Source organism: Xenopus tropicalis, chromosome 6 (assembly GCF_000004195.4).
Source record: "Xenopus tropicalis strain Nigerian chromosome 6, UCB_Xtro_10.0, whole genome shotgun sequence".
NCBI classification, from domain to species: Eukaryota; Metazoa; Chordata; class Amphibia; order Anura; family Pipidae; genus Xenopus; species Xenopus tropicalis.
The window spans coordinates 63308209-63332042 of NC_030682.2; the positions used below are offsets into that span (position 1 = coordinate 63308209).

At 37.7% G+C, this 23834-nt stretch overlaps 1 protein-coding gene across 5 annotated transcripts in view; it reads left to right on the top strand.

The window, feature by feature from the left end:
- The first annotated feature begins 298 nt into the window (after positions 1-298).
- The window catches only part of amph (amphiphysin), an 81598-nt gene continuing 58062 nt past the window's right edge, over positions 299-23834 (top strand). For 2 of the 5 annotated variants that reach the window (XM_031903182.1, XM_031903183.1), the window contains exon 1: positions 299-441. In XM_031903182.1, coding sequence (XP_031759042.1) covers positions 373-441 — 69 coding nt within the window. In that variant the 5' untranslated portion in view covers positions 299-372. The remainder of the gene's footprint in view (positions 442-23834) is intronic. The other 3 variants (XM_031903184.1, XM_012964215.3, NM_001103037.1) reach the window with 3 other exon arrangements.

The following is a 23834-nucleotide window of genomic DNA, read 5'->3' on the forward strand; positions in this document are numbered from 1 at the left end:
TTCTTAAAGTGCATAACAAAAATGACTCTATCCACCTAGGTTTTACTCTGGTTTCTTACTCTGTATGTTCCTGAGTACAATAATAGCTAACCAAAAGCATGCAGCTTTTAACATCCTGCAGCAGTCATTGTTTGTTGGAGGATTCTGGGAGTTGTAGTTTTTAAGCTGTGGCCCCGCATGTTAGACATATCCAATCTTTGTCTCCTCCTTGCTTTCCTTTCTTGCTTTTTCTTTTCTTTTTTTTTTGTGCCACTTGCTTCTTCAATATCATCCAACCCAGACTCCTCCTCTTCCCCTCCCCTCCCTACTCATTCTCCCTCAGCTTCCCAGCTCTATCTGATTCCTGTCACTTGGCTCCCTGGACCAGCAGCCATGGCTGATATGAAAACAGGCATCTTCGCTAAAAATGTCCAGAAAAGGCTTAGCAGGGCCCAGGAAAAGGTAAATAAAAGAAGCATTATTTTTGTTTTGATGATTGTGAGAGATCAGAGAAAGATACACGATACATAGGAGGAGAGAATAGCTCATTTACTGTGAGACATCAGTAAAATCTTGCTTTGGTGTTAATCAGAGGTTACTGTGAAGGGCCCAGGACTGCATATTGCATTAGGCTGTATCCAGTTTATTTTCATGTACTGCAATGCCATGGATATTGTACTATTCAGAAGCCTGCCACTATGTCATAAGCTAACCACCATAATAAAATAACTGTTGTGATCCAATTCATTTGGTAAACTGATATCCAGCAGCTCCGTGCACTGTTAATGCCACGGTGTTTTGTACGGGGGAGGGTATGCATAGGAAATGAGCTGTTGGTTTCTGTTCAAGAGCTACTGGATGTGGGATTATGTGCAATGCAGCAGGGGCTGTAAGGGAATATTGCAAGGCTGCAGGATTGGAACTGCCGGGTATGGTGCAGGGAGGGCATGGTGCAGATAAAGGAAAAAAGCTCTTGCACAAGGTCAAAGTAATGCAAACCCATGTAGATGGACTGCTGAATGTCAGACACAGAAACTGCACCCTGAATAACAGGCATGAGAAATTTACAATGGCAGTATAGCCAAAACAATACTCCAAGGAACTATTGTGGAGTGCATTATAAACAGAATTTAATCATCATGTTTTATTATTCATTAAGTAGAGAAAAAGTGTTTTATCCCAAGCTGTGATGTGTTGCTTTTACATAATCTTTTGGTTGATTTTGTTTTCATTTATGTAGTCATGCGTATCTTAAAAATTAAACAGTTATAAGCCTTTAGGCAAATCCCACCTATAGTGTAATTGCTTATCATCTATGTCAATATGTATACCTGTAATGCTTACATTACAACATGGCAATGAAGCCCCCTGCTAGGCATCATATCTTTGGAAATATAGGGATACTCTATAGTGTCAGGTTGTACTTTTTACATTTCCCCAGTCTCTATGAATGATGGCATTTACACTGACATAATGATTAAGAATTCCCCAAAATAATATTATTCAAACAGTGGTCATTCAGATGTTGATATACTACAGTTCCCATCAGTCTCAGTTATCCATTAATAATGGAGGGGAAGATCTTTAACACAAGGGTAGATATAGCGGGAGGAAATTTGAAACATATATTTAAAAAGACGTGTTTTATTTGTAATCCTTAAGTTGTTAATTCTTACACACACGCACACATTAATTAAATTGTTTACTACATGTTGGTGTGCAATTTCACTAATTTACTTACATTATTTGTTATTGCTGACTAACAGCAACAATGGTTAAAAAATGTTTCCTGTGGAGATATTTCAGTGTTAGATTTTTGTAACATTGTGCATATTTTAGCAGGATGATTTTTTTTAATCATCACCTAAGCTATGAGTTCACTGTGCAGCCAAGAATATCACAGTTACATAATTGTTACCTAAAGCAGTCTTTTGTTTTGGTCTTTGAAAGAGGAAATATAGGCCAAATGGCAGCACAATGGGCTGAGTACTGCTGTAAGGAGAGATTACATCTGTCAGTGTGATTTGTTGAGGCAGATAAACAATCTGCTGTCACTTGTCTCCGCCCCCCACACATGCACATTTTCAACGCAGTAAGAGGATTGCATTTCCTTTAACCTTTTCACTGCTCTGCGATCCCTTTCGTGTTTTCAGAGATTTTCCCTGACCAAGGGATGTGCGATTTGTTGTTCTATAATGTTATTAGGAGATTAAACCCTAAAAATAGTTTGCTTTGGACAAGGGGGTCAGGCAGTCTCAGCATTCTAACTGTATATAGTAAAATGTTTAAAAACATAACATGTGGCATAGATTGGCACTTACCGTATATTTGAAATTAATAGTATTGTTTACTTAGTTATATGCTTGTTAAAATTACTGGATGTGGGACTTGTGGTATGCTGAAAAGTGTCCAATACAAAGCCATGGTATTCAGGTTTATTTAAATTGTATTTTAGCAGCAGCTAAAGCATTGCAAACATTAAATGTTACTTTCCAGGCGCAGCATTGGTGTAGTATAATATAATATCCAATTCAAGGTCTTAATTACTTTACTTAGTTAAATATATATATATATATATATATATATATATATATATATATATACACTGTATAAGATGAAAATGCCAGAACTCATGTTATTTGTGTGTAGGGATGCCTGGGTGCAGTCTTCAGCAAAATATCAATGGATAGTTGCCCTTTCAGGAAAAAAAAATGGAATATATATATATTCTACACTCTTAATAAAGCATTAGTGAGATATTCTGGATGTTCTATGATACAATTTAGCATCTGCACTTTTTATGTCCTACCTATATTATAAATCTTTACATTTTTTTTAAGTGCTTGCAGAAGAGAATTAGAAAATGGCTATACAGGTACATCCGTTATCCAGAAACCTATTTCAAAAAGCAAGGCCATCTCCCATAGACTTCATTTTAATCAAACAATTCAACATTTTTACAAATGATTTCTTTTTTCTTTGTAATAATGAAACAGTAGCTTGTTCTTGATCAGGGCCGGATTTCTCTTCTGGGCGCCCCGAGGCCGCCCCTCCCCTCCTTTAAACTCCTATACGGAGCAGTGGGGAGAAGTCCCGACTGCTCCATATGGGAGCCAAATTTAAAAATTTTCTTGCGGCGGGGCGGCATGCCGCCCCTAAACTTCTGCCGCCCTAGGCCCAGGCCTTTGTGGTCTCTCCACAAATCCGGGCCTGTTCTTGATCCCATCTAAGTTCTAATTAATCCTTACTAGAGGCAAAACAATCCTATTAGGTTAATGTTTAAATTATTTTTTAGTTGTTTTTACTTAAAGTATTGACATCCAAATCCAGAAATACCCCTTATACAGAAAACTCCAGGTCCCAAGCTTTCTGGATAATAGATACAATAGCATATCTAAGCGGGAAACTTTTTATTCCAAATCCAGTTGGAGATGCCAGAATAAACCTTATAAATCAAATAAAAACAATAATTAATGATTTAGTGGAAATGTTACCATTTGTTTTTAGTCAGAATTAAATCCTGCCTAATTATTGGTTATTTAACTGTCTTTTGATGAAGACAGATTATGAGAAAGGGTAGCCAGGAGATTGTACGCAAAGTGTAACACACTAGGGGTTTAGACACTAGGGGCTTAAGCATTCACAAAGAAATACCCCTGGCACTGTTTAAAAAATGTTGAGCTCCACTGGGCCTGCTGCTTACCAACACCAAACTTTCTAGGCAGATGCTAGTTAAGATTTTAACTGCAGCTGGCCATTCATTTTGAGACCTGCTTGTTTGTGAGGTTGCTAAATTGGCAGATCTCTACCTGATTTAAGCTGGCCATACACGCACCAGTGGTATTGTTTTCGTATGCTATTCAGTACGTGTATGGCTGCTCGACAAGGCGACCGCTATCGCAAAAAGCTGCGGATATTGGTTGACTCGTCGATTGGCCAGGTTAAAAGATTTTGAGCAAAAACTACTATTGTTTCCAAAAACTACCTATTGTTTCTACCTCCATATCTGACGATTTAGCCCTGAACCCTGTGGAGGGTGGGAACAATCTTTTGTGCAACCAGTGGTCGAATGAAAGATCGAAAATCGCTGCATGTATGGCCACCTTTAGCCATTTAGATGGTGGGCCAAATTGGGTTCATTCAATTGTTTGACCAAAGTGTTGATACAGTCCTAGTCCAATGGGATTTTCCAACCTGCTCAAAAGATATATGGCAGAACCCCATGCACAAGGTGATGAACTAGTGACCCGGTCTGAAGGAGCTGAGATGGCAGCTTTTATCAGCCGGTGTATGGCCAACTTAACACAGAATGCCTTAGAAACTATACAGCAAAAATCAAGAATGTAGTCAAAGGTAAAATGTAGGACAGGCGGTGAGCCAAGGTCCAGAAAACAGGCAAAGATGTAAAGAGGTGAGCCTTACAGCAACACTAAAATACAATCATGTAAAGACATACATGTCTATACTAAGCAAAAGAGAAATCGCATCTTCATAAGCCACGACATTTATGAAGCAGAGACAAGGCACTACTTATACAAAGAAACAATAGAAATATAATAACAAATGGGTATTTTTCTCTCTTCATTCAGAAGCCAGGGTAAGATTTTGACTTAAAGTTAGGCCAGATACATTGGTGCTCTGTGCTCTTCATGTACTCAAACTTACTGTCTTTCAAAATATCAAACTTTAACACCAAGGGGCACATTCATGAAAACACGAGTTCGAATCCCGAATGGGACAAATTCGGATTGGATATGATAATTTCTGAAGATCGCAAATATCACGAAAATGCCTAAAATCGTATTAGTCACGATAATACCGTATTGGCGATCCGAAAGTCACAAAATTCAATCAATGGCACTCTGCAGCTCCAACCTGGCCCAAGGAAAGTCACGATACCAAAGCTTGAATGAATCCAAAAATTTCGTACTCAGCGCGACAATACAGTTTTGTTGCAAAGTACAAAAAAGTTGCGAAAAATACGATCTGAGCGTTCGTGGATTAGTAAATGTCCCCCCAAGTCTGCATGTAGAGTACCAAGTTTGCCAAGAGGGGGGGTAGCAAAAAGTAATTTGATTATCTATAAAAAATAATAACTTATTATAATTAAGAATTAAGTTTCTTATTTCCCAGAGAAGAAGTGAATATTCAGTTTTCAATTACAGGGTAATTCAGGGTAGATTAAGTTGTTGGATGACTATATTCTGATTTGAAGAGGTACAAACACAAATTCATAACAGGGTTTTGACAATATTCCAGAAATTTGATTTATACATTAATAAGAATTGTGCATGAAATGTCCAACAGGAGGAAGTTATTTAGGAGAGACTAAACAATTTTGTTAAAACAACAGAAGAACTAGCACTAATTTAAAATAATCAAAGATGTGTGGAAGTAAAAACAAATTAAAATGTTACTAGTCTGGAGACAGGACTTGATATGGGTTATAGATTTATGGAAAATTACCTTCATTTGGAATTGTCTGTACATCTGTGGAGACTACAGACTATCCCAGTAGATGGAATATATTAATATTGTTGTCTCTTCTGTTTAGCACTCCCTCCCCATATATTTGTCTCTTTTTGTAATTCAATTTATGCATGTGTATTTTCTTTTTAATTTGTTACTGTCTTGTGTGTATATTCTTGAATGTTATTAGGGAATCAATTAACATTATAACTGTATGTTATAGTTAACATTTTGATTTTTTTTTTTTAGCATGGCATCTGTTTCTTAACTCTACTTCCTTTTTCCACCTTAATGTCTGAATACTGGTAAGCAGGCAGGTCTGGATTTGTTGGAAGGAAAGAAAGGCTGATGCCTTGGGTGGCAGAATTCTAGGGACTGTATGCTCTTACGGCTACATCTGCACTGGGGACTGAAAGGGAGATTCAAATATCTGTCAAAATCCCCTGCTCATCTAGTCCCCAGTATTACCTGAGCTAGGGTAGGGGTGAGCAGTGGGGTGGCATGATGCAAGGTAGATTGGCAGCATTCGTGGTAAGCAGCATTGTACCCTAAGCTTTTTTTTTCTTTGTATGTTTTTGGTTAAACAGTCTAATTCTTTCTGTCTTTGGGGAACCCTCACATCAAAAGTCCAATGGCAGCAAAAGGGCTGCAATTAAGTCAAAACCTTTTTTTTTTTACCAAATTCAGTTGTTGTACAAATGCCCCAGCGAGTGAGTAGAGCAGGAATGGACTGCCTGTGACATTGCTAAGCCACGCCCACTCTGTGCATATTCACTTCACTTTAAGTAGCTGAGGTTGTGTCATTGAAGTCTATCGGGCCGGTGGCCCAGAGCCACATACTGAAGAGTCTAAACCGGAAGCTGGCATAAAGTCTAGGTAGAGCACAGTTTTCAAGCAGTTATAGACATATTTGAAACCAAAGGTATTAAAATAAAAGCACTTCCTTCTATTTTACATTATTTTACATGGTTTAGTGCATTGTAAAAATTTATGGTATATATCCCCTTTAAGTTATGGAGCTCCAAATTACGGAAAGATCCATTATCCAGAAAACCCCCGATCCCGAGCATTCTGTATAACAGGTCCCATACCTGTATAGTTGTACACTTGACAGGCAATAGTTGTGCGCATGACAAGCAATTTCAGTTGGTGTTGCTAAGTGTGCTGGATGCATCAATATCTGCATATGCTTCTAGAGTGACACTATGAAAGACTTAGCAGTTAGTGAGACCATAACCTTTAAGAATTTACTGCACAGGATTTAAGTTTTTGGGAATTGTTAACATAAACTATGTTTATTGACAGAGACATTTGGTTATATGAAACACTAGCAACTGCCCTGCTTTTGGTCCATGTAAAACTAGTAATAGGGCAGGGCAGAAAGCTCATCAACACAAAAAACGGATTTTAACATTTCCAGCTCAGTTCCAGAAGCGAGACTGCATCTTTGAAAATGGAATATATGGGCAACAGTTGATCTCAATAGTAGTGTTAAATATAGCTAACTTGACAAAAAAACCTGAAATTTTTGTTATACCGTTCTATTGGGGTTATTTATAAACACCTGGACTGTAACTCATACCAACCAATCAGATGTTTGCTTTTACTATTATACCTGCAGTTGACTGAAAAAATGCTAATCATTAATTGGTTGCTACTGGTTACAGCTCATGTGGAAATTTGAGCAGTGCTTATAAATTAACCTTAGTTTTAATGATGTTTTTACAAAGTTTGGGATACAACTAAAGGAGAGCGAAAGAAAGGTAAAAACTAAGTAAGCTTCATCAGAAATGTCTATGTAAATACAGCCATAAGCACTGCGCTGCACTGACTTCTCTGTTAAAAGATTTGTTGTGTCTGTAATTCATGTGCCAGAGACTTGCAGCTCTCAGCTCTTTCCCCTCTCTTGCTCCCCCCTCCCTCAAGAATGCTAAGAACTCACTCCCCATCCCTTAGGAATGTGGATCTGAGACAATCAGCAGGAAGCTGACTCATAGGGCTACATTCATGAAAACACGAGTTCGAAACCCGAATGGGACAAATTCGGAATTCGATACGATAATTTCTGATGATCGCAAATATCACAAAAATGCTTACAAAAAAATCGTATTAGTCACAACAATATGGTATTGTCGATCCGAAATTTTCATACCGAATGATTGTAAACAGCGGGAAAACCTTTCCAACTTTGATCCTTCTGTGCATGATTTTGAAAGCCTCCCATAGGAATCAATGGCACTCTGCAGCTCCAACCTGGCCCAAGGAAAGTCACGATAACGAAGCTTGAATGAATCTGAAACTTTTGTACTCGGCGCAACAATAAGATTTTGTCGCAAAGTACGAAAAAGTCGTTCAAGGTACAAAAAAGTTGCGCAACACACAAAAAAGTCAGAGAAAATATGCACGGAGTGCATTAGTAAATCTCCCCCATAGTCCAACTAACTGAGCATGTACACTCAGTGCAGGAGTGAGGCATTATGGCAACTTTTTTTTACACAGCTCAGCGTTTTTACTTCCTGTTTGGCTTCTGATCATCTGAACAGGTGAAATATGGGGAGACTTAAGGGCACTATTGAGATAACTGAAGGTATGCCTGCAGCTTAAGGTTAACTCTTTATTAGCCTTTCCTTCTCCTTTCAAAACACTAAATAAAAATAATAAGAATAAGAATAATCCCTTATTTCTTTCTACCAGTCCCTGCATATATTATACATGTTACCACCAAAAACTTCTACATTTATTAATTAAATAAATGAAGGCAAAACACCTACATTAAACAGATTAATGCAATTTTACATGTTGTTTTTGCTTCAGTACAGGTTGTTCTACTTGTCAGTAAAGACAGAATTATAGATGTCATTAGGAAACATATTTCTTTAAATAGTAGTTTAGCATTTCAAATTCCAACATTTATTTAACATCAATTTCTGTGAAATTTCTGCTAAATCCTGAACAAACTACATTTTTCCTTCACTGATTTTAATCTACAGTTTTGTTCGTATATGCAAAATGTCATTACAAACCGATATAGTAGATCCAAAAAACAAGTAAAAAAGTCAAAGAAATCATAGCTTAGCATAGCATAGCATAGCTGAAATATAATATCAGTTATCCACTAAGCATAGGCTGATCTGGATAACAAGTTTCCTGAGCCCCCCACTATAAGTGACAGGTGGGGACAGATTGTTCTACTCATGTGCTTCCAAGGCACCTCTCCTGGAACTGTTATTGCATTGTAAATCTCTTAAGTCCTCATGTAGGGAATATTACACCTCCTATGTTTGCTTCACACCACCATTCTTCTGAATTGTTAATAAACATTCCAAACCAGTAATGCTGATCAAATTAATAGATTTATTGTCAACAAATCCTTTTACACAGGTTTATATCAGTCATCTTTTCGTGAGGTTTTATTCTTGCTTAGGTCTCCACTGGTGGGTCTGATCCATCCCATGGGTTTTGCACTAGCAGGTGTTGGACACATATCTACATGAGCATGGTGGAGGATTAAACAGAAAGACAGGTCTGTGGGAATTTAAATAGTCAGAAATTGGTCATAATATCCATAGGTATACAACTAGAGCTTGATATAGGAATTGAGAAGCTCAATGAAAAGCATAGAGCTGTGTTTTTTTGACTTTATGGTTATAAGGACTCATTTGTGGTTCAACATCTGATTATTTTCTCCTTAGAAAATAAGAAGGCTGCAATTATAAAAGCAAGTGATGTAACAGACAGCCGCTGCAATTCAAAGTGAAACCAACACAACAATATAAGCACATGCCACAAATTTGCCTTTAAGGAGAAGGAAAGTCATTTTGGCATTTTACTGCCAATAGATTCACCACATTAATGCCACCTAGAATGCTATATCTATTCTGCAGAAAGCTTTATCATACCCGAGTAAAGAGCCCTAGAAGCTTTCTCTGTTTGTTTAAGATTGCAGTTGTCATTTTAGCTTGGTATTCATAGCTTTCTGCTTGCAGCTTAGTTTAGCTCAGATAACACATTCCTAAGTGTGGGGGGAGTGAGTTTTATGAATTCATATGGGAGGGGGAAGCAGGAGAGAGCTGCGCAGACTCTGGCCCCAGGAATGAAGGATTTTTCTGTGAGAGGAAGTCAGGTACCCTAAGAACATGTTTATAAAAAAGGAGACAAGAAATCCTGTGTTTCTTATCATAGAGGAGCTTACTTAGTTTTTACCTTTCCTTCTCCTTTAAAACAATGCTTAGAGCCAACTGATTTGGTCTGCCCTAGAGAGGTCAGGAAACTAAGAGTTAAAGGAAGATATATGTCACTTATAATAAAAACATACACACTAGTCTTGTTAATTTATACAGAAAAATCATATATACCTTGTTTCAATAGTACAGAAAAACCACCAACTGCTGTGCTGGGAAATATCAAGCATGATTTAACTCGTAAAGGTCAGATCATGTTTTAAAGGTCATACACGGCGAGTAAGAGCTGTTCACTTTAATGCCTCTAAGGTTATGAGATAAGTGACATGTGACATACAGAGACACCCATCTAGACCGCACATGTACTATATTAATACTATTTCTTTGATGACAGATTTCTTTATTCATTTGCATTGTTTCTGACAATAGCATTTAATGGCAACATGGAATCTTGACTGGACAGCTTTGTTAGCTTTGCCTTTTAATACTACTGGAAATTAGTATTGCACATTACTTGTGTATGTTGTAGGAATGTTAATAAATCATAATATTTTGTATAATGCTATGTAAAAAAAGCAAATATAATGAATGCACAAATCTTAATATTGTTAGTCAGATTATGTTAGTCAAACTATGATTGCATCCAGATCCATTTGCATAGGATGATTCACAACTGAAAATAGCTAATAAGGATATAAATAGCTCACAAAAAGAAAATGTTAAATAGGGTCTGGTTATACTCATGAAGTTAATTTCCTATACTACATTAAACAGTCTGTGTGATATTGAGGAGGTTGAAGATTAAGATAGATATCTAGAAAACATATGTAGAACCTGAAAACTCATTGGATAGCATATGGCTCCTAACCAATTAAAACAGTTTATATATATTCAAACCAGCAGTAGACTCTAAGACAGGGGTAGGGAACCTAGGGCTCACGAGCCAGATGTGGCTCTTTTGATGCTGCATCTGGCTCGCTGCCAAATCTTTAATAAAAAAAATAACAGGGGGCGTGGCCTGCGCTCAGCAAATAGAAGACGTGCTCTAAGCCTTACAACACGTCTTCTATCCGCCGAGCGCAGCAACTGCATCGCAACTGCATCCCGCATCCTTGGGACCACAGCATCCGGGGCCAAACATATTGTATGGCTCTCACGGAATTACATTTTAAAATATGTGGTGTTTATGGCTTTATGGCTCTCAGCCAAAAAGGTTCCCGACCGCTGCACATACTTAATAAGTTATTGGAAAGAAAATTATTTTTTGACACTCTGCCTCCATCTATTTCATTGTTATACATTGATATCACTGCATCAATTGTGTTAGCAAGCATTGTAAAAAAATATAAATGCTGAAGACCAAATTGACAGAGAAGAATATAGGGGCCTTTTTATTAAAGATGGTGGAAAAAACATTTTTTTGGTTTGTAGCTGTAGCCCACTTGTTAAATGCTTGTGTGGCACTACCTGCTGGAGCACTATACTTGGCGCTACAGGAGTCCTGAGCCCCCGCTTACTATGGGGGTTTACAAGGGATTCTCCCCTAACTGGCGTGCCTCCACCCAGGGATGGTGTTGTGGAACTATAATCCACCCCCTGGGAACTTAATAGACTGTTATGCCCCTCTTGGGACCCACGTACTCCTGGTGTAATACACTCCCTCTTGGAGTTATTCCTTACCAGCTTGGTAGTGGTCCTCTGGGGGTTCCTGTCCTAAGGGCCCATTTTTGGTAAACCCCTACATAGCAAACCCATATTTTGCTACAAACCACAGCATACACCTACATTTTATCACTGGCTTATTCATTTTGGGAGCTGTAGCTCAACAATATCATGGTTGTATGCTTAAAGCAATATTGCAGAATAAAACTATTAAGGGGTCCTTCAAGGAAAATCCCATCTGATTGGTGATGATCTGGCACCATGTTCTTTCCTGCAACTGAAGCATGAATCTTTAAACACAGTTTTTCTCTGACAGAACAGCTAAAAGTAATATGTCCACTCTTTGAATGTTTCATTACAGTGTAATATCATCAAGCCAAAGTAACACATTCATCTCTGTAAGATAACACCAAGATGGTTGATATAGTTCTGGTGAACTGCATTGGTTTTGGTGGTTTCTCTTGAATCTGTAATTACATTTTTTGTCAGAAGTATTCTCATTGGTGTATTTTCTTGCATCTCTATGTTTTTAGTGATCTGTGTTAAAGAACTAGGGATGCAGTGGTACATTTTATGGAAGGTTTACTTTAAAGGAGAAGGAAAAGCATTTTGTTTTTTTGCCAATAGATTAGCCACACTAGTGTAACTAAAATAGCTCTATTTATTCTGCAGAATACTGAGTAAACGGCCATAGAAGCTCCCCCTGTTTGTTTAAGATAGCAGCTGCCATTTTAGCTTAGTCTGACTTCACTTCCCTGCATGCACACTGCTCCTGGAACAGCTCTAAGCTGAGATTGCACAGCAGAGAGGGGAGGGCCCTTGTGCCCTGAAGGATTTTTTCCCCTGAGAACAGAAACTAACATAGTAAGTTAGGCTGAAAAAAGACACACGTTCATCAAGTTCAACCTTAATGTCTATATATATATATAACCTGCCAACTGCTGTCAGCCAGTACACTCTCACTGTAAAAAAATCCTTATAATCTTAATGGGTGCACTCGTGTCTGTTGGAAGGCCCTACTGGTTAATAAAGCATTAGAGAGATTATTATATGATCCCCTTATATATTTATACATAATTATCATATTCCCCCTTAAGCACCTCTTCTACAGTGTAAACAACCCTAACTTGGCCAGTCTTTCTTCATAACTTTTCCACACTGGAGACCATAACTGGTTGGCATATTCTAGATGGGGCCTTACCAGTGCTCTGTAAAGTGGAAGAATAACCCCCTCCTCTTGCATATCTATAGAACCTTACTCCAAGTAAAGAATGTACAGGTATGGGATCCCTTATCCAGAAACCCTTTATCCATAAAGTTCCGAATTATGGAAAGGCCATCTTCCATAGACCCCATTATAAGCAAATAATTCCAATTTTTAAAAATGATTCACTTTTTCTCTGTAATAATTAAACAGAACCTTGTACTTGATCCCAATTAAGATAATAATTAATCCTTATTTGCGGCAAAACAAGCCTATTGGGTTTATTTAATGTTTCAATGATTTTTTTCAGACAAAAGCTTAGGCAAAATCCAAATAGATTACATCTACTTCCCCCCCCCCCCCCCCCACTGTCCAGCTTCTTACTAACCTCACTATAAAAAACAATCAAACTGGTCTGACATGACTTGTCTTTCATAAAGTTATGCTGATTACTGCAATTAATGCCATTCTCCAGAACATAATTTTGTATGTGATCCCTTAAAGGTATTGTCCATCTTTGCGTTAACTTTTAGTATGATTTACAGCAGTGATCCCCAACCAGTGGCTCAGGGGCAACATGTTGCTCACCAACCCCTTGGGGTTGCCCCCAAACCAGGTAGTGCCCCCAAACCAGGTAGTTATTTTTGAATTCCTGACTTGGGAGCAAGTTTTGTTTGAATAAAAACAAGATTTACTACCAAATAAAGCCTCCTTTAAGCTGATAGTGTGCATAGAGGCTACCTAATAGCCAATCTTAGCCCTTATTTGGCTCCTCCATGAACTTTTATGGTGCTTGTGTTGCTCCCCAAGTCCTTTTACATTTGACTGTGGCTCACGATTAAGAAAGGTTGGGGAACCCTGATGTACAGAGTAAAATTTTGAGACAATTTGCAGTTGGTCTTCATTTTTTATTATTTGTAGTTTTTCATTTCAGTTCTTGTTCGACAGCTCTCCAGCTTGGAGTTTCAGCAGCTATTTGGTTGCTAGGATCCAAATTACCTTAGCAACGTGGGTGTGATTTAAATGAAATATATATGAATAGGAGAGGAGCTGAAAAGAAAAATAAGTAATATAAAGTAACAATAACAATTAAATTGTCGCTTAACAGAGCAATGGTTTTTTGGCTCAGGGGTCAGTGACCCCCATTTGAAAGCTGCAAAGAGTTAGAAAAAAAAGAAGGTAAATAATTCAAAAACTATGAAAAATAAACAATGAAGACTAATTGAAATATTGCTTAGAATTGGCCTCTGTAACATACTAAACGTTATCTTAAAGGTGAACCACCCCTTTAACAAGCCTTCAAATAACTTGCCCATCAGAGATGTCAAACTTACTAGCCTGTAATTGCAAGGCTGAGATTGTAATCTCTATTTGACATTAGCTTTCCTCCAGTCCATAGGTGCCAAACCAGATGAAAGTCGGAGAATATCAGAAACAGAGGCCACCGTAATACTGACCCTATCTCTCTCAGTACCCGAGTGTATTCCATCTAGCCCTGGTACCTTGTTCACATTTATTTTGAGTAAACCTTTATGTACCATATCCTGCGTCAACCACTATCGAGTGAGTCTTGGCACTCTGGCTCCTCTACTGTATACACTAAAGAAAAAAACTGGTTTAGCACATTTGCCTTTGTATCCATTATAATCATATTGTTGCCATAATTCAAAGAAGCCACACTCTCAATCTGCATCTTTTTACTAGTAATATACTTAAAGAACCTTTTGGGGTTAGCTTTAGCCTCTGCTGCATTTTCTATCTTTGCCTTTCGAATTGCTGTTTTACAGCACTTGTTAAAGGAGAAGGAAAGGCCTAACATTTTGGCACCCCCAAGTGATTTTAATCGCTTACCTTCTACCCTGGGCTGGTGCCCCTGTTAGGAGAAAACAGCCCGGGGTACCTGGAGCGATGCGCTTCCTCCTTCCGCCTTCGTTTCGCTGCGACTACACAATAGGCGCATGCGCAGTAGAGTGAAAAGCCGACTTCTCTGTTTAAAGTTCGGCTTTTCACTCTACTTTCACTCTACTTTCACTCTACTCTACAGCTACCCCGGGCTGGTGCTGTTCTCTCTGAACAGGGGCACCAGCCCGGGGTAAAAGGTAAGCGATTAAAGTCACTTGGGGGCGCCTAACATTTTGGCACCCCCAAGTGACTTTGCCTTTCCTTCTCCTTTAAAGCTTCTTTACCTGTGAATTAAGCCACATAGGGTGATTTATAACACTTCTACATTTACTTCTTAAGGTAATAAATTGAGAACAGTAATGATTAAATATCATTTTAAATGACAACCATTTCTGTTCTGTGTTTTTAGCAGAAAACTTAATGCCCTAATCTATGCTCTGAAGCACTGCCCTTAAGGAGCTTTTATGAAATTCAAGGTCTTAGTTGCCCCACCGTATATTTGTTTTTTGCATCAAACAAAAAATAAAATAACAAAATGGTTACTATTACCTAGGGGTTCAAATACTTGCGCATTTGCTATACGTTCTACATTGTTAGAGGTAACTAGATCTAGTACAGCGCATGGTTTCTGGTTGTCTCCTCAACAACCCATGACAAAGTTGTCATGCAACAAGTTTATAAACTTGTTCTCATTTACTGTCCTGGCAGTACTATTGCTTGACTCAATATCAGGATAATTAAAATCCCCCGTTATTATCACTTACCCCAAACTAGCAGCCTTTTTTATTTGCAACAGGTGCTGAGCCGCTTCCTCTTCGCTTACATTGGGGGGGGGGGGGGTCTGTAGCATACCCCAACCATTAATTTGGTGGAAGCTCAACTCATAAGGCTTCAGCACCCTCATTTACCATCATCACTTCCTTTTTTATATTTGCTTTTAATTCCTGCTTAACAAACAAACAAACACACCCCTCCTTTTTTATTGCCTCTTTACCTTTGAAACAAAGTATAGCCTCCGATATTTACTGCCCAGTCATATGACCACGTTTCAGCAACACCAATCACATCATATTTCCACTCCAGTACCAGCACCTCCAGCTCTCCCATTTTACCAGTCTTGCATTTGTAAACATACATTTAACACCAGTGCAAGAATTTTGCATATACAGCTTATGATCCTCCTTGCCATTATCAGTACCCCCAAGCAAGAATGCTCCCCCATTTTCCCTTATTACGTATTCTACCTCGTCTAACCTGTCTACCACAGAATTACTTACTGCACCCTCCCCCCATGCCTAGTTTAAAATCTCCTCCAACCCTCTAGCCATCTTCTCCCACAAAGCAGCTGTAACATCATCATTGAGATGCAGCCCATCCCTGGAAAAGAGCCTGCAGAAATCCAAAGCCCTCTTTTAGCCACCATCCCTAAGCTCCTGCTGCCTTCTTAATGTTGCTTGTGGCACAGGTAATATGTCTGAGCCTGACACAGAAGATCATGCATACAGAATAAAAGGAAAGAAATGTGGTGTTTCTTTTCACTGAGGAATCAGAGCAGCAGTGCTGTAAGTGCTTATGGCTGTATTTACATGGAACTTTCTGATAATGCTTACTTACTGTAGTTTTTTACCTTTCCTTCTCCTTTAAGGTGTGCAAAAAAGCAGCGTTTTATAGATGTCCTTATTTTATATCTATACAGTCACAATTGGCATCAGTAGGTAGCACTGAATTGATATTATAAAATTTTCAGGGTTGAATAAAATTGTCGAACAGGTAGGAAAAACCTCTATTTCATTACAGCCAGACTAAAGCAGTAGTTGTTTTATTTGCATGCAGTCCAGTACAGCAGACACAACAATGCACATAATCCTTTATCACCACTGTTTCCATCAATCTAGATGTCTCCCTAAGCGTAACTGGTAGTAAACATGTAAGGTATAAAGAATATTGGAGTTATAAGTAGTAGTATAAGACCTGGTTGTGAGATAAATGGGCTTCATTTAGATTACTGCTTACAGCACCACTCTGTGTCATGGACCTGGTGACATGGCACAAGGCTGGTCAGTTCTATTTTAGACAGGGATAATTGGTACCCTTTTGAATGAATCCTTAAACTGCATGTTTCAGAGAGGTTCACTGCCAGTGATTAATCAGATTTGTCCAACAAATTAATTATAAGGGTTTACTCCTGACAATGCAAGGCTCTGCTAGAATGCTAGCCATTCTCTTACCTGAACCAAATACATTATACTGAACTGTGGCAACCCGAGAATTCGTAAAGTCTGTTCGTGTGTTGCCAGATGTAGAAATCCATCATTGCTGGAGGCTTTGAAAGTGAAGCATATGTGCTGGCGTTACATTATGAGATCTTTCATCCAGAAACCTATTATCTAGAAACATCAGCATAACATTATCCAGAAAGCCCAGAATAACAAAAAGGCCAGACTCCATTGTAATACAATACAATGGCCATCTCCCACAGACTCCATTGTAATACAATAATTTAGAATTCCTTTTTCTCTGTAACAATAAAAAAAAGTACCTTGTATTTGATCCTAACTAAGATAAAAATGAATCCTTACTGGAAACAAAACAATCCTATTGGGTTTAATCAATGCTTAAATGATTTTTAAGTACACTTGGGGGCAGGATTCAGGATTCGGCATTGACTAAAACTCGAGTTTTTCGGATTTGTTTAAAGCCATAAAAAAACTAATTTGCGCAAATAGCAGTCATTTATCAATAGATCCAAACTGAAAAGGCACAAACCAAAAAAAGTTCCAGAAAAGTTGCGAGAAAACATGACTTTCAACTTGTCACATGGTAACCTCGACTTTTTTGACTAGTTGCTCAAAAGCCAGCAACAAAAAACTCAGAAAACCTCTAAAACCACAAAGCAAAGAAAGATCTTCCGTTTGTAAAAGGGGCAATCGCCATGGACTGCTACGTGATCTCGACAGGTTTTAGCTAACTTATTTTTTTATTTGGAATTGTCACAGTTTTATCACATAATAAATCACAAAAAACTGCGTTTTCCCAACCTAAAAAAATCTTGCTTTAGTAAATGTCCTCTTTAAAGTATGGAAATCCAAATTATGGCAAGACCACTTATCCGAAAAACCACAGGTCCTGAGTATTCTGGGTAGCAGGTCTCATACCTGTATAATGACAAATAATTGATATGAAAAGCAATCCCTAATCTTGTTTAACACCCCATAAGTTTAAACAGTCAACTCTCGTACATTTATAGAAATGACCTTTTAGAACTGAAAAGACTGCATAGCCATGCTAATTCCAAATAATAATTGGCAGCATATTTCCACCTTTAGATATTGCTGGCATTTACAGTGTATGTAATACAATGTATATTCTAAGGAAGAGCACTGAAGTATATGTTTCACGTCCTTATCTTTAGTCCACCCACACACAAACACCTACACACAAGTTCAAAGGTCTGTATTAACAGACCACTGTTCCTTCTGTCACTGTTTTTCAATCTCGCTAATTTTCTATTGCCAGTGAATGCCAATGAGACCTTCATCTTTCTGCAGACAAGATCCTGCATAACTCCTTTGATTTATTGCTTAATATCTTATAAAGCACATAAAGTATTATAAATCTACATTTGCAATTTGCTGACACATTTCGTTCAGTGTATACAAGAATAAATCACTTCTGTAACAGGTCTGCAATGGTATTTTGTAAACGGATTGTGGCTGTACAGCTGCAGTAAATCCCATTGCAATATATATTTTATTCTTGGCTTGAAAATTGCTGTGCTTTTAAAATAACAAAACCAGATCTTCTGGTACTGCAAATTTCCCGATTTATAGGCCCGAATTTAGTTTGGGTATATAGAACTGTTTTTAATGGACTTGGATGAATGGATGCTGGGGTTTATAAACTTGTAGCCTGATTACTAATTGACATACTATAACTTTAAACTCTGTACTGACTTATTTTTCCCTTGTATCATCAAACCAGATCTTCTGGTACTGCAAATTTCCCGATTTATAGGCCCGAATTTAGTTTGGGTATATAGAACTGTTTTTAATGGACTTGGATGAATGGATGCTGGGGTTTATAAACTTGTAGCCTGATTACTAATTGACATACTATAACTTTAAACTCTGTACTGACTTATTTTTCCCTTGTATCATCTTGTATACTGTACATTAGATACTTCTGAAGCTACCATTAAACTTCAGTCAAGCTTCAAAGTTTTTACTACAGGGCAGATTTATCAAAATTTGAGTTTGTAAAAAAAAAAAAAAAAAAACGCTGGCGCAGAAAATATCCATGACAAAACTCATGCAACTTTTCTTCTCGAACATTAGCTTGGCTGTGTGAAGCTGGTGAGAATTACATTGTTTCAGTCAGGTTTTGACAGTTAAGTCTAATACATCCTTTGGGCGGTTGCACCTTCTGCCTAGAACATGCATACCCCCCAACTGTCCCGCTTTCCTCGGGACTGTCCCGCTTTTAATAGCGCATCCCGCTGTTCCTTATAGTTCAATGAATGTCCCGCATTTTCTTAATAGATTACGAAAATGCGGGACATTCATTGAACCAACCTTTTAAAAGGGCCTGTCGCCGCTGCACAAGTAGCCGCATATGGAGCAGAGCCGCTGAAGAAGGAGTGTCTATGGGGGCAATTGGGGGTACTGTCTATGGGGGCACTGTGTATGGGGGTACTGTCTATGGGGGGTGCTGTCTATGGGGGGTTACTGTCTATGGGGGGGCACTGTGTATGGGGGCAATTGTGGGTACTATGTATGGGGGCAATTGGGGGTACTGTGTATGGAGCAATTGGGGGCACTGTCTATGGGGTCAATTGGGGACATTGTCTATGGGGGCTACTGTCTGTGGGGCTATTGGGGCACTGTCTATGACCTCAATGGGAGGCACTGTCTATGGAGTCAATTGGGGGCACTTTCTATGGGGGGATACTGTCTATGGGGGCACTTTCTATGGGAGCACTTTCTATGGGGGGTACTGTCTATGGGAGCAATGGGGGGCACTGTGTATGGGGGGTACTGTCTATTGGGCCATTGGGGGCACTGTGTATGGGGGGGCTAAATTGGTACATAGTTATAACTCACTTATAACTGACTGCCTTCTCTCTATATTTTTATTTTATATGTAGGAGTTGCTATATTGTTTTCCTTAGGTAGTACAGTATGAGGGTATAGCACATTTGCATCTGATCCCGCCATTTCAACTATATAAAAGGAGTATTTTTAGAAAAAAATGGGATGTATTAATTGGGGCGTGGTCAAAAACTTTTGCCACACTGCGCGCGCCAAATCTTTTTGTCCCTCTTTTCATTTTTCAAATGTTGGGAGGTATGGAACATGTATTATTATTATTTTATTAGCTTTTGTTTGTGCTTGAGTTGGTTATTCAAGTTAGCTCTAGAACATACCCTAAAAGATGTATTAGACCTACCTATCAAAATCTGACCCAGACAGCATGAAGAGAGCATGGAGATTGCTGAGAGTGAGATACTGAATAATAACTTGATTTTTTTCATAAACAGTACAGAATATTTAATTGATTTATATTTGGTTTTCTTTTATTTTAGTAAGATGAAGCTTATATGAAATTTTCATTTTCGCGATAGATCCCCTTTAAGAATACTCTTGAATGTATTCACATTTGCGTTAATCCTTTAATATGTTAAATATGATAATTACTGGTATATCTTAAATATTCTTTCACTCAAGGAAAACTTCAATTATTCTTGATATTGCTTTAGTCTATAATGGCAGTTTTAGTACAGTATTGAGAAAGTGAGTAAGTGGCTATTTTAGGGATTGAAGCAAATCACACATCTATTAAGAAGCAGCAGGTGACTAAGAGATAATACCTTTCTGTTGGGAAGATGGCTGTAATGGGGTCAGAGTTTTTATGAAACTTACTGAGCTCTGACAGTGCTGCAAAAGTCAGATGTTAAGAAGCATTAGATCCATACTAGTTAGGTAAAGCAGAATAAAAGAGCATAGACACACACACAAGAGCATCCTTACAGTACTATTTTACAAGTTTCACTAAGTATTTTTATTTTATTATAGAAGACCAAATATTTACTTGGTGTTGAACTTATTCCAAATGAGAAAAGCAAATGCAGATACTCTTACAGAAGCTACTTACATATAGCCCCAGCAGGGATCATCTCCAAATACTCATGTATTGAACTTCCTATGTGCAGTAATGGATGGAATGGCTATGGCAGTTCTGTTTCTAGTCATAGATGAGTGATGAAGTTGCATTGGATCAGCTCAGTTATCTACCCCCCCCCCCCCACACACACACACACTGCACAAACCAATATATCTTTGTGCATTGTTAAAGGTAAACTCTGGCTTCCAATCCAAAATTTGTTAAAGAGCCCCACACAATACAGAAACCCCTAATATACCTATTACTATAATCTGTTCCTTCAAAAGGCATAAGTACCATTTTAAATGCTGAACTCAAGCTGGAAATCCATTCTTCTCTTATGTATCATTTGAAATCTTGTTAGGGGAGGAGGAACTAAAACACTGATGTTGCAAATTGTAACCACTTCTCCACAGTTTAAATACAGCATGCAGGAACTACATAACCCATGATGCATTGCACTGTGATGTTAATTTCCTTATTGACATCACATGTGCAAGGGATTGTGGGATTTGGAGGATGCAGGCTGAGATCAGTTGTCTACGGTTACACTTTTTTTTTTTTTTTGAGTCTCAAAGTAGTTAGCCAGATCACCAGCAGAACAGGGTCTTGGCTTAGGTAACTGTTCCAAACAAGGCCAGAACTAGGGGTAGGCAGAATAGGCACCTGCCTAGGGGCACAACAATGGGAGGGGGGGCACCAGGCAGGTACCTCTCCTGCCTACCCCTAGTACATGCTCCGTTGTCATTGCCCCTGTCTCTTTTCATTAAGTGACGGGGTCAATCCCCCCACCCCCCGAGTGCGCACAAGGCATTGCACATGTGCGCATGAGAGGGTAGGTGCAGGGTGGCTGATTGGGTTGCCTAGGGCGCCCTGTTTCCAAACCATGTTATTACATTAAAAATAATGAAATGCATATTTGGAATAGATGTATATTGCAAAGTTGCTTTAAATTATGTTTACTTTTCAAAAAGCTAAAGTTGTGTTTGGGTGGAGTAGTAATTGCTTTTTTTTTATTTAATTACTTTTGTTTTCCATTTGTTTGGGCCTGCCAATTTAGGATATAAAACCTGCAGTATTTTCTGCACACTATAAAGGAGAAGTCCCATGCATGCCCTCCTATAATGTATTTCTTTTTACCAAATATGTTATTCATTTTTGCCATAGGTACCATAGGAATCACTGCCGTCAATTATGAATAGATTGTGGCTCTTTTATTAACTGGATTTATCCCCTTAAACATCTCAGACATCTAATTTCCAATTCAATTGTTTCAGTACTTCAAACCCCTGCCTCGTTACAAAAGTGGAGTAATGCAGTTCAGCAACATTTCACATTTCAAATAGAGAGAGCTCAGCAGGAATGTTTAAAAATTATATTACATTATGCAAACTTGAAGTCTGCATGTTGTGATACTAATATTAAATTGTAAAATGTTCCTGTCGAGTGTGGTGGTTTGGTTTCCATAAATTTGTATACTGAATAAAGTAACCTCTATTGTAAAATACAGAGAAATTACAGGTCCAAAGGCTGAGTTATTTCATACAAGGCAAACTCTGAGATGACTTCTAATATCTTCATCTTTTACAATCATATTTTATTTATTATAATACACCAGAATTATTAAGTCAAGTGACAGAAATGACAACACTAAGCATCGATTATATAGTGAATAATGTACCCCCTATTGTAAAATATAGGGATATTATAAGTCACAGAGGAGTTCCATGACAATATAAAAGCACAAGGCCGAATTCCGGGTACTTTTATACAGGCCATGGAACTCTGTGATGACTTCTAATATCCTCATATTTTACAACAGGGGGTACATTATTTATTATAATATTATTATAATATATAAGTTTCAGTGAGTCATGTTACAGAAGTTACATCACAAAGCTCCTAATATAACTGATGAGAACACTAAGCACTGTTTATAACTATATAATTTACAGTTTGGTCCCATAGAAATGACCAAACTGTAAATTCTCTATGAGACCAAACTGTAAATATAATAATTATATATATATATATATATATAATATTGTATATATACAATGTGTTCGTAATAAAGTTGTGATTATTTTATATAGGGTGTGCCAGTCGTTAAATAATAATTAATTTTATTTAATTTGTGTCATGTTTGAAAAAAGGTTTTATTAAACAGACAAACTTTGTGCTGTATTCTAAACTAACTATTTCATTTCTAGAAAATACATTCCAGGTTTTAGGTGTGATATCGAACCCATTTGCCATAGATATCTCTGTACATATAACTTAAGCTTTATTTGTAATGTATTAAAAGAAAACAGGCCAACGTTTTGGAACCCATCCAGTTTCTTTATCAAGCCCCCATGGCTTCACAGCAACCTATTTATATAAACTATAGTTTCTGAAGGAAGCACAATAGTTTTATTAGTGCAGGCCAAAAATACATTATACAGTACTTTAATTTTTTTGGTGCTACTTTTTAATACCACACTGGTTATCCAAAAAAATATTATACCCTTTGAACATTACTGAAAGCTAACTCCTGGGAGTATTCTCTCTGACCAACCCGTGACCAGCTTTTACTGTTCCCCAGCTGAGGTTCCACACTAGAGAATGGAGGCAGGTGTGTTGGGAGAGTTTTTAGTTAATTAGCATCCTGATTTTAGTATATCTGTCAATCGTTGTGCTTTGGGCTACTAGCATAGTGATGTAGTAAAAGTTGCAAAGTTTTCGTCAGGTCTAATAGTCCTCAACAAAGGGCAGTGTAATAAATGGTCTATTAAGCCATTGTAACCAGTCAGCAGGTAAAATTTACTGGTCATCTAAAACAACTAAACTATAAAAAGACATTGAGAAAATAATAAATTAACAGTATTGTTTTTAAATGTGGCAAGATCAAATCATAATCATTCTACAGTCTAGTACTTTGTTGTGTATTTATTCATTTTTCCCAATAATATGATTTATGTAAGAATAAAACAACAGGTGAACAGGTTGCATTTATGGGAGAATATTTTGAAAAGTATTTTTCTACCATTAAGTCATGGTGCAAGAACAAGTTAAAGCCCTATGAATTTGCATTTATGCCAAGCATGGCACACCTACTGTGAGTGTGATTTCTATAAATACAGTGCATTGTTAATGCTTTTACACCTTTTTTCTTTTTAGACCTGAAAACTAAAGTATTCCCAATACAAAAATATTAAGATTAGTTTAAACGTTTCTAAATTTCACCAAAAATTATGTAATCATCTTGCTATTACTGTGTAATAGTCAGTTTTGGTAAA